This window comes from Sinocyclocheilus grahami, unplaced genomic scaffold, assembly GCF_001515645.1.
Source record: "Sinocyclocheilus grahami isolate Dianchi unplaced genomic scaffold, SAMN03320097.WGS_v1.1 scaffold716.1, whole genome shotgun sequence".
In the NCBI taxonomy this organism is placed as follows: domain Eukaryota; kingdom Metazoa; phylum Chordata; class Actinopteri; order Cypriniformes; family Cyprinidae; genus Sinocyclocheilus; species Sinocyclocheilus grahami.
Window position 1 is genome coordinate 30,685 of NW_015505895.1, and position 11,791 is coordinate 42,475.

The 11,791-nt window shown below is 37.1% G+C and overlaps 1 protein-coding gene across 1 annotated transcript in view; it reads left to right on the forward strand.

Annotated features, from left to right (window-relative positions):
• Positions 1–606: 606 nt before the first annotated feature.
• Positions 607–11,791, forward strand: part of LOC107560240 (meiotic recombination protein REC8 homolog) — a 15,832-nt gene continuing 4,647 nt past the window's right edge. The window contains exons 1-12 of the mRNA XM_016244368.1: positions 607–662; positions 1,011–1,079; positions 1,235–1,377; positions 4,399–4,474; positions 4,635–4,755; positions 4,977–5,034; positions 5,124–5,191; positions 5,499–5,577; positions 6,063–6,144; positions 8,515–8,671; positions 8,863–9,003; positions 9,348–9,351. Of these exons, the coding sequence (XP_016099854.1) occupies positions 607–662; positions 1,011–1,079; positions 1,235–1,377; positions 4,399–4,474; positions 4,635–4,755; positions 4,977–5,034; positions 5,124–5,191; positions 5,499–5,577; positions 6,063–6,144; positions 8,515–8,671; positions 8,863–9,003; positions 9,348–9,351 (1,054 nt within the window). The remainder of the gene's footprint in view (positions 663–1,010; positions 1,080–1,234; positions 1,378–4,398; positions 4,475–4,634; positions 4,756–4,976; positions 5,035–5,123; positions 5,192–5,498; positions 5,578–6,062; positions 6,145–8,514; positions 8,672–8,862; positions 9,004–9,347; positions 9,352–11,791) is intronic.

An 11,791-nucleotide genomic window follows, 5' to 3' on the forward strand; every position in this document is an offset into this window, starting at 1 on the left:
GAATGTGAACTGCTCTGAAATGAAATATTTGTGTTTGCCAAATGTATTTTTCCCACAAATACCAAGGGTATTCAAGGCCAAAGTGATAAATGTTATGGCGTTTGTAGGGAAGCATAATTTATTAGACATTCGTATTGTCACACAAATAAATAAACTGTCATTGTGTCACTTTAAACCATAAAACCTACGTTTGTAAAATCTAAAATGGGTTTTTTATATACATATTTTAGTCATTTATGTCATTATATGCAGAAAAACATTTCTAAATATTAAAATTATCTACAGTCCCTCTGACCATCAAATGTGTGTCAAAACATAGAAAGCTGCCTTCCTAGACAGCAATTTAGAGCCTCAAAACGCGCCAAGATGCTGTCTACGTAGGCAGCCCACTAGGCTTTGGGACGCAGCCTTCATCTGTCAATCATTCCTCACAGAAGCAACTGATTGAAAAAGATCACCGTATTGATTTAGGGCTTATTTAAGGGAATTCACATTATCTCCTCGTGTTTTTGGCATAAATAAAGTGTGACCAAAGGTTATCAGATTAGATTTTAAATTAGATATCGATTGAGTTGAGATTTGTGTAAAACCGAACTCTGAGGTAAAATGTTTTATTATCCAAACGTGCTTCAGCGACACACTGGCTGCTTCTCTACTATCTGGTAAGTTACGTACTTTACTATAAACATGATTATGAATTGAATAATAAATACTGGCCGTTTGTTAAAAAAAAAGTATGCATCGCTTTTTTGATCCTATTCACATAACCACGCTGAGGTAAAGTTTTTAGACAACTGGCTAACTCCATAAGCTAGACAGTCAAATTTAACTCTATAACATATGGAAAGTTAAAATAAACTCCATAGAATATGTAAGTTGCATGTTATATTGAACCTACATTTAGACACATTTTGATTATTTGAGTCAACAGGACATACAAGAATAGTGGAATATGTCAAAACATTGATTTAAGTTTTGTTTGTTGAAGTTGTGTGTTTGTTTGTTTTCAGGTTGGCAGCCACTAAAGGCATCAAGATTTCCAGAAGAGAGTATCTCAAGGTCAATGTCAGGCGAACATGGTTAGAGAAATCTTTGTTTCTCATTCAAAATATCACCATATCAAAGTGGATGATAATGAGTGGTACTCTTTATTTCAGGTGTTTTTTTCCCCATTTTTTTTTTTGTCATAATTTTTAAATGTTAATCAATAGGTTGTGTTTGTGTGTATGTTTAGTGAGGACATTGTGGATTACGTGATGGTCCAGGTTCCTCCAGTCCATCCCAGTCTTCCTCGGCCCCGTTTCTCTCTTTACCTGTCCTCTCAGCTTCAGTACGGCGTAGTCATGGTCTACCATCGCCAGTGTGCTTTTCTGCTGGGTGAGATTCTCCTAATGACTGTAGAGGTGTTGACTAGTGTAGATAGTACTGCTTTGCTTAACATTTATGAACGTTTCTACAAAACACCATTTAAAGACTTATTTCAGTCCTGTCAAATCTGATCAAAGCAACATACACAAAAAATATGCTATCCCTCGTGCAAATAAAGTACACTTTAGCATATTTTTAAAAAGAGTACTTATTATGGAAATACTATGATTTTTAAAAGAATATATTTAAGTGCAAAATGAATGCATTGTTTTTGGACACTTAATTAAACGTAATTTGAAATTAAATTAAAACATAGTTTAAATTTATATTATATACAATTATCTGAACTTTTTTTTTAACCCACTCAAGTAGGACTTAATGCATAGTTCACCATTAAAAAAAATGAAAATTCTATCATTTACTCACCCTCACGTTGTTCCAAACCTGTATGACTTTCGATTCTCCTAATGACTGTAGAGGTGTTGACTAGTGTAGATAGTACTGCTTTGCTTAACATTTATGAACGTTTCTACAAAACACCATTTAAAGACTTATTTCAGTCCTGTCAAATCTGATCAAAGCAACATACACAAAAAATATGCTATCCCTCGTGCAAATAAAGTACACTTTAGCATATTTTTAAAAAGAGTACTTATTATGGAAATACTATGATTTTTAAAAGAATATATTTAAGTGCAAAATGAATGCATTGTTTTTGGACACTTAATTAAACGTAATTTGAAATTAAATTAAAACACAGTTTAAATTTATATTATATACAATTATCTGAACTTTTTTTTGACCCACTCAAGTAGGACTTAAAGCATAGTTCACCATTAAAAAAAATGAAAATTCTATCATTTACTCACCCTCACGTTGTTCCAAACCTGTATGACTTTCTTCAGTGGAACACGAAAGAAGATATTTTGAAGAATGTTGGTCACCAAACAGTTATAATTCTCATCCCATATATTACATTTTTTGACCATACAGTGGAAGTCAGTGGGAACTAAAACTGTTTGGTTACTATCATTCTTTAAGCTTTAAAGCATGACAAAATATTATTAAAAAACCATGACAAAATATGATTAAAACATAATGATTCAAAGTTTTCCTGTAAAACTTTCAATTTGACTTTATTACAAACTGCTTGTTTTTAAAGTGTACTTAAACATGTTAAGAAACTTAGTCATAAAAGTGTACTCCACATAGACTTAAGTGGCCTTCTGTTTTATTAATATTGTATTCTATGCAAGAACAGAATATACTTTTATGATTTGAAGAACACTGTAAGTGCATATTAAATACAAATAAGTGCACTTCATTTTCATTGGGGTTGTGCAATACAGGATCAGTGAAACAATGCAAAACATGCTCTAAGGATACGTTCACACTGGAGGCAAATGCGGCCCAAATCAGATTTTTTTTGCTCACATGTGCCTCAGATCTGTTTTTCTCAAGACAGTGGGAATAGCACAAACCACATGGAATCTGATCTTTTCAATTCCGATTTCCGATTCAAAACTCTGCTCTCTTCTGTCATCCTTGTCTTTATTTTTCATATTGTGTGCGCATAATTTCGCTGTCCTCTGCAGCAGATCACACTATAAATAAACGCAAAATCGCTTACTTTATGTCCTCCGTGTTATGTCCGTATGACAGCGCACTGCTTAAGTGTTGCCAAATCCACAGTTTTCCCGCATCATTGGGCTACTTTTTTATCGTTGCCACGGGTTGTTTTTCAACTCCGTGGGTTAAAGCGATCCCACTAACACGCTATATAACCCCCAGAACGCGATTTGGCTAGTTTTGAGAAGCAATTGGCCGGATTATGTTGCGAAAACCGGGCAACCCTGTTCGTATTGTTCTTTTGTACATGCAGGTCAGTTCAGAACCATGATCTGTTCACACTGGAAATCTGATATTGGCCACATTTAAAACAACAATGTGAACAGCTATACAAAAAAATTGGATCTGAGCAAAAATCAGAATTGAGCACTAAGGCTCGCAGTGTCAACGTAGCCTAATAGTGTTTGATGTAACACTTGCTCTGGTCAATGTTCTCAGCTGGTCCTAATGAGTATATCTCTTTACGTGACCATATGAGGGAAGCACATATGGTCAATAGCACACACCATTATCTTGTATTGATGAGCTGCCTGTATCTAAGAAACCGTTGTTTCCCAGCAGAATAAACAATTATTAAAATTCTTTGGTTATTAAAATTCAAGATAGCTGCCAACAATGTTTGCACTCGGGAACAAATTAATGCTGTTGTGAAATCTTCTCTCTGTAGTCTAACTATAAAATACATTGTCATGTATTGAGTGCATTTAGAGATTAGCATAGAACCGATAAGCAACCGTTAATCAAGGAACAATTCAAGTAAGCAGAGATTGAAAGCATTCATCAAAATGACATGGAGATCTCTGAAAATACGAGACAGAAATGATGACGCATGTAAAGATGCACAAACAGATGCATTTGCTTTAATACGGTAGCGTCTTAAAGTAGACAAGCTGAACAAACAGCTTAATCTATAGTGGTGTTTAATTTATGAGCAGGACAAAATTGAACAGAATTAATTTTAAAATCAAATGACCTTAAAATGATGTTTGGACTACAATATTTTCCACTATGTAGACAAATTCCAACTCCAGTCCACTCAAACCATTTATCAAAAATCATAATGGTTATGATATCAAAATAAGTGCATTAACATATGATTTACATATAAATGCATGTTTAATATTCAGTAAAATGTCCCAACCTGATAAATGGCAGTGTTAAATATGCCAATACTCATTACCTAGTCATTGCAGAGGTCATCTAGATATAAAAGTCTTAAAGATACTGTAGCAAAAATAGCTTGTTTTATTTGAATTTGTTGTCTCCACAAAATTGGAGAATATAGTGAAAGATTTTTCCTTTTCTAACAAATTAATACAGTCATAGAATTCCATTACATTGTCCACAAATGTGTTTTCATTATACTGAAATAAACTGAAAGATTTTCTGTTTTCCCCACAGAGGAGGTCCAGCAGACCATTGAGCGTTTGCTTCGCGCAAAGAGACACTTGAACATTGACATGCCGGACACTGATAGGTCTGATTCAGGGTTGTCACTGTCATTTTGTGTCACTAATGTAATTCATTATGTCACAGACGTTCATATTGTTCTTATATACCCATGACAGCTGTTTATATGACTGCTGTTGCTATGATTCCCCTTGAGAAGCTTGTTCTGGGATTATGTTTCCTCCTAGGATAGTGCTGAATGTCCCGGACTCTCTGTTCCAGCTGGAGGAGGCAGAATGGGCACTGGAGCCATTTTTTGGAGTGATGGGGGTTGACTGTGAGCTGCCTAGTCCTTACTTGCCATCTCAGGTGATGAACTGCAGCATATACATACAGTTTGCATGAATTATTAATTGGAATCATATCTAGAGACCAGAATATCTTAGAGACTTGGATCCACTAGCATCTGCATAGCAACCAATAAAAACCTCAGACTTTAGAGTTCATAATAGTGAATTTATCTAGCACATCACATTAATCTTGACCCTTTTTGAGTCATTCAGCCATGAATTTATTGTTTATCATCACAGCACTTTATAGAGGGCGCATCTCCTCTGGTGGCTAGAAAGGAAATTGCATCACCTAAAGGTGAGATTTTGAAATATTGCAGCTGATGTGGGTCAAAGAGTTAATCTTTATGGTTTTCACCCAATCTATCCCTGTCTTTCCCTTTCAAGGCCTCATTGCTTCTTCTGAATCTATCACTATCAAAGACGCAGCGCTGGTGCCTGTGCTAGCAGCGGAGGTGATTTTCACTCTACATGCATCTCACTCCTCCATACTGGCAATAGAATACGGACAGAGATTTATATTTGAGTCTGTGTCCGCAGCCTTTGCTCACACCAAACACATGATGCCACTTTTGTACCATTTGCCCCCACAAAATTCATACAGTTCTTTGTGAAGTTTTAGATTAAAACAGATCAGCTACCCACATGAAGCTTAGTCATGGATAACACTAGATGATATCATCCATTCCTTTTAATCTGTGTTTATTGTACCACACATTTCATATGCTGTTTCTTAATCTCATGTTCCTGATTATATTCTAGTTTGGTGGTGCAGAGTTACCTGAAGCCACGGCTCAGGAGATCGACATGCTCATGGAACAGCAAGATCAGTTCCATCTTGGTGGTAATATCGATAGATGAATAGATGGACTGATAGATAGACACTTAAATAAATATTGATCTCAATTAAGAGAGCTAATGTGTCATTATTAGCCATTCACAGGCACACACAGAATTTTCCCACCGAATTGGAATGAACTAACACATCCCCCGCACCTTGTGTGTTTGTTTATTGAATATTTTGGCTAATTTGATGAATATATATTTTTTTTATTATTATTATCAATGTTGGAAATGGTTGTGCTGCTTAATATTTTTGTGGAAACTGTGACACGTTTTTTGACCCCAAAACTTTTGAAAGATTGTGTATTTGAATTTTTTGCAGATATCCCATAAAACCCAGCACAGAAAATGCCAAAAATATACTGCCCACGCTCATTCGTAACCTGGTCACTTAGAACACTTAAACTGCAACTGCCTGCTACAAATAGCGTTTTCTAAAGACACGAGTCAATAAGTCAGATGTTTTTCTGTATGTTCTCTTAGATGAGGAAGATAAGGAGAGAGAGAGGGCGACAGAAGCGGAGAAATCAGGAGATCTAGATCCTGCTATGGTCTCTATAGAACAGTGAGTAACACTGAGGGAAATAGAGATGAGAAGGATAAGTACAAGATCCAAATTTGGTTAGTCAAACTGCACCCAATTCGGATTTGTTTGTCAAATTCTTTGACTGACTGTCTGTACTGTAATTTCGCAAGACCTGCTCATTCAGACGATGTAGTCAATAACTGGTATATCTACTTAATGACTTCAGGCTTCAGCACAATGTCAATGGTTTTTACAACAACTGAGAGTGCCATTGTGGAAATTATGTGTTTCTTCATGCCTGTAACGGGGCTGACGAGACATGAGACGTGTGGATCCATCTGCAAGCTTTTATTAAAGAGACGTGGTATAACAGGCAGGGTCGAACAATGGCAAACAGGTATATGGCGGGCAAAAACACAAGAATAGTCCTAGGGCTAGCGTAGGTCACCGATCGGCAGACAGAATCACAGGGGCGAGACGAGAGGGAAAAATCCAGGAAAAACAGGCAAAGATCAGAAACCGCAAAAAAAGGCAAGGCAAGGCAAAACAAGGAAACCACGGAGACTGGGAAAGGGGTACAGGCTAAACAATACTCAGCAGAGAATGGCAGTTTGAGTGGGTGTTATATAGTGAGTGAGGTGATAAGAAACAGCTGTGTGCAATGAGTGCAATCAGTGCAGTGTGCAAACCGTGCAATGAATGATGGGATATGTAGTCCGGGGTGCTTTGCAACAGTTTGTGTTGTGCGAGAGTCAATGTAAAGAAAAGGGTGACCTCTGGTGGTGAATGAACGGAAGTCCATGGACCGAATTCGTGACAATACCTATCATGGCATCTTGCTGCAGTGCTAAACTCATGGAGTGCAACATAAACTTGAAAGCATTAATGAAGTTTACAAAAATTAAATAAATAACAATTTGATCAGATTTTAAACCACATGTCAATGTGGTGGTTTTTGTGCTTCATGAAAAAAATATATTTTCATGTTTTTTAATGGATTTTTCATGTTTTTTTGTGTGTTTTTTTGGTCAGGCAGACTCTTGGTTTTGTTGAGACCCATCAAAACACCAGTTTAGATTAGGGTGACCATACGTCCTCTTTTCCCCGGACATGTCCTCTTTTTGAACCTACAAAAATGCGTCCAGCCGGGATTTCTTAATCGCCCAAAATGTCCGGGATTCGGCTGTTTTCTTGATCTCGCTCCCGCTGAATCTCTGATCATTGCTGCCTGCTCCTGCAACATGTGTTTAGCTCCCTCGATTTTCGTGTCCACTCCTTTAATCATTCTAATATTCTGTATAATTTTGGAGTGTCAGGGAGCCGCTCTCAGTATGCGGAGTATTTAAATCTCTTTTGAATGAGCGTTCGCGCTGTTCACTTTCAGTTTCGATTTCGCGATCACACGCACTCTGTGTAAAGGGAGCACATCTTACAAGATCAGATATTTGTCACGAGTTCAGGATCTGTTGAGCAGCAAATACTTCAGCATGGTCTTGTCAGTAATCTCTCCTTATTCTCGACCTGAGGTCAGTCAAATCTGACTCCGGTAGCTCTTGTTGGATGCAGGGTTGCCAAGTCCGCGTTGTTTCCACAGAATTGGGCTACTTTTAAACTGTTGCCATGGGTTGATTTTCCAAAGTGGGTTAAAGGTTTGAAATATTGCATAAATTACATTTGATTGAAACATTTTGCATTCTACCTATGACAAAACCTTCATGGACTTCTACATTAACTGTTCCCTCCTGGTGGAATGACCTGCCCAACTCAATCCAAGCAGTCCTTAATATTTTCAAGAAACGGCTGAAAACATATCTCTTTCATCTTCATTTGACCCTCTAAATCTAGCACTCTCTATTCTAATGCTACCTCTAATTTTATCTCCTTGTTTTGTTTTTTTTTATTTAAAAACTTGACCCTCTAACATTTGCACTCTCTATTCTATTTCTATTCTAACTACTTGTTTTATTTATAAAGAAAGAAGAGCCTCTAACACTAGCATTCTCTATTCTTTCTCTATTCTTTACTTATTTTCTTTTTGTTTATTATAAATAATGACCTTCTAACACTAGCATTATGTATTATTTTTCTGTTCTATTGACTTGTTTATTTTTATTTAAAAATTACCCTCTAAACACTAGAATTCCCTATTCTTTCTACTTGTTTTCTTTTTATTTATTATAAAAACAAAATAAGCAAACAAACAAACAAAAAAACTTTTTTGAAAAACTGAAATATGGTCACCCTAGTTTAGATTGATGTTGGGCCAAATGTCCTTGACTTAAACATATCTGAAATAAAGAATCTGCTTGACTGTTCAGTTTAATGGAGCCCATAATGTTTGCCTGAACTGGCCACTTGTGCTGACCAGGTTATTGCTGTTATAAACCATCACTGAATGCATGTTTGCAGGCTGAAAAACAGCGAGTGCATCGTGGATGAGGGGAATGGACATCTTACGGAGGTCACCTTAGATAGGGTCGCTATGGAGATGACCCCTCCCCCCATCACCATGCCACCAACCACAGAAGCCAGTGAGAGAGATGTGGCAATGGAGCGCTCCAGTGAGGTTTGTGTGTGTAGCCATGTCCACATTACCTTGCCCACTATGCTCGTGTTATATAATCCATATGTCTTTTGAAGCATGAACGCCTTTGTAGCAAAGGCAGTTACATTGGCCTGAATCCACAACAGTGTGCTCAGTGTCTTAATAACCTCTCGCTCTTTCATTCTTTCTATTGTTTTGTCCCTCTTTCTCAGACACTTCTAGTGGAGCAATCTGTCCCTCCAAAGAGATGGGGTCGCAAACGGCAACTGATCTTCGCGGACCAAAACACACAGATTTCCCAGGATGCAATGCGGCAACAAATCAACAACCCTCTGATTGAAACTCAATCTCTGGTGGGAGCTCTATGATAGATAACTAACCTAATCAGTAGTGCTGGAAATCTTTAGACACCTCGTGATTTGATTTGATGTAGTTTCAGGGAGTCGCGGTGTGATTACATAAATGATTCTTGATGCATCTTAATTTTCCAGCAATAGCGTAGGGGCACAGATCTTTAAGGCGTTAAGACTGACTTTTAAAAACAAAAAGCCAGGAAATAAATAGGCATAAATACTGAAATAAGTATTTATGTTTTTCTAACTCTAATTCGGCCATTTCCAAAATAATAAATCATTTTAATAAATGTAATAATTTAATACATATTTTTTATTATTTTTTTATACATGCTGTTCAAAAGTGTGGTTGGTGAGATTGTTTTGATATTGTTTGAAAAAAGTATCTTGTGCTTATCAAGGCTGCATTTATTTGATCAAAAATACAATAAAAATGTATTATTGTGAAATATTATTACAATTTAAAATAACGGTTTTCTATTTTAATATATTTTAAAATGTAACTGTAACAACGTTTGTAGGTCGGGAAGAAGGAGGCAGGAACCGGCGAACATTTAAACAAACTTTAATAATAAAATAAACTCAAAACAGTACGACAGCTCCTCGCGGATGACTGTCGCGCACAAACAAAACCAAAACACAAAATAAAATCCAGGCCTGGTCCTCTCTCATCCGACACGGTTGTCACTTCATATTTTTTTGGAAACCATGATACATTCTATTTATTCTTAGATAAATAGAAAGATCAAAAGAACAGCATTTAGTTTAAATAGAAATAATTTGTAACGCTATAGAATTTTTTACATTTCTTTGACCAGTTTAATGTGTCCCTGCTAAATAAAAGTATTAATTTCTTTAAAAAAAATCTTACTGACCCCAAACCTTTAAACTGTTGTTCAGTGTATAGTATTATGATAGTGTATATAATTTTTTTATCACATTTAATATTTTAAAATGGTAACACTTTAGTTTAGGGACTAATTCTCACAATTAACTAGGTTTATTAGCATGCATATTACTAGCATATTGGGAGTTTATTAGTACATGCCTTACTTTGCATGACTATATTTTCGATCCCTTAATCCTACCCCATACCTAAACTTTACTACTACCTTACTAACTATTAATAAGCAGTTTATTAGTGTATTATTATTATTTAAGCAGTTAATTATTAGGAGTCTATTGAGACAAAAGTCATATTGGTCCTCAAACTGAAGTGTGACCTTTAACATTTATATACAGTGGGTACGGAAAGTATTCAGACCCCCTTAAATTTTTCACTCTTTGTTATATTGCAGCCATTTGCTAAAATCATTTAAGTTAATTTTTTTTCCTCATTAATGTACACACAGCACACCATATTGACAGAAAAACACAGAATTGTTGACATTTTTGCAGATTTATTAAAAAAGAAAAACTGAAATATCACATGGTCCTAAGTATTCAGACCCTTTGCTGTGACACTCATATATTTAACTCAGGTGCTGTCCATTTCTTCTGATCATCCTTGAGATGGTTCTACACCTTCATTTGAGTCCAGCTGTGTTTGATTATACTGATTGGACTTGATTAGGAAAGCCACACACCTGTCTATATAAGACTTTACAGCTCACAGTGCATGTCAGAGCAAATGAGAATCATGAGGTCAAAAGGAACTGCCTGAAGAGCTCAGAAACAGAATTGTGGCAAGGCACAGATCTGGCCAAGGTTACAAAAAAAATTCTGCTGCACTTAAGGTTCCTAAGAGCACAGTGGCCTCCATAATCCTTAAATGGAAGACATTTGGGACGACCAGAACCCTTCCTAGAGCTGGCCGTCCAGCCAAACTGAGCTATCGGGGGAGAAGAGCCTTGGTGAGAGAGGTAAAGAAGAACCCAAAGATCACTGTGGCTGAGCTCCAGAGATCCAGTCGGGAGATGGGAGAAAGTTGTAGAAAGTCAACCATCACTGCAGCCCTCCACCAGTCGGGGCTTTATGGCAGAGGGGCCCGACGGAAGCCGCTCCTGAGTGCAATACACATGAAAGCCCGCATGGAGTTTGCTAAAAAAACACCTGAAGGACTCCAAGAGGGTGAGAAATAAGATTCTCTGGTCGGATGAGGCCAAGATAGAACTTTTTAGCCTTAATTCTAAGAGGTATGGGTGGAGAAAACCAGGCACTGCTCATCACCTGTCCAATACAGTCCCAACAGTGAAGCACGGTGGTGGCAGCATCATGCTGTGGGGGTGTTTTTCAGCTGCAGGGACAGGACGACTGGTTACAATCGAGGGAAAGATGAATGCGGCCAAGCACAGGGATATCCTGGACGAAAACCTTCTCCAAAGTGCTCAGGACCTCAGACTGGGCCAAAGGTTTACCTTCCAACAAGACAATGACCATAAGCACACAGCTAAAATAACGAAGGAGTGGCTTCACAACAACTCTGTGACTGTTCTTGAATGGCCCAGCCAGAGCCCTGACTTAAACCCAATTGAGCATCTCTGGAGAGACCTAAAAATGGCTGTCCACCAACGTTTACCATCCAACCTGACAGAACTGGAGAGGATCTGCAAGGAGGAATGCAAGGTGTGAAAAACTTGTTGCATCTTTCCCAAAAAAACTCATGGCTGTATTAGATCAAAAGGGTCTGAATACTTAGGACCATCTGATATTTCAGTTTTTCTTTTTTAATAAATCTGCAAAAATGTCAACAATTCTGTGTTTTTCTGTCAATATGGGGTGCTGTGTGTACATTAATGAGGAAAAAAAAATAACTTAAATGATTTTAGCAAATGGCTGCAATATAACA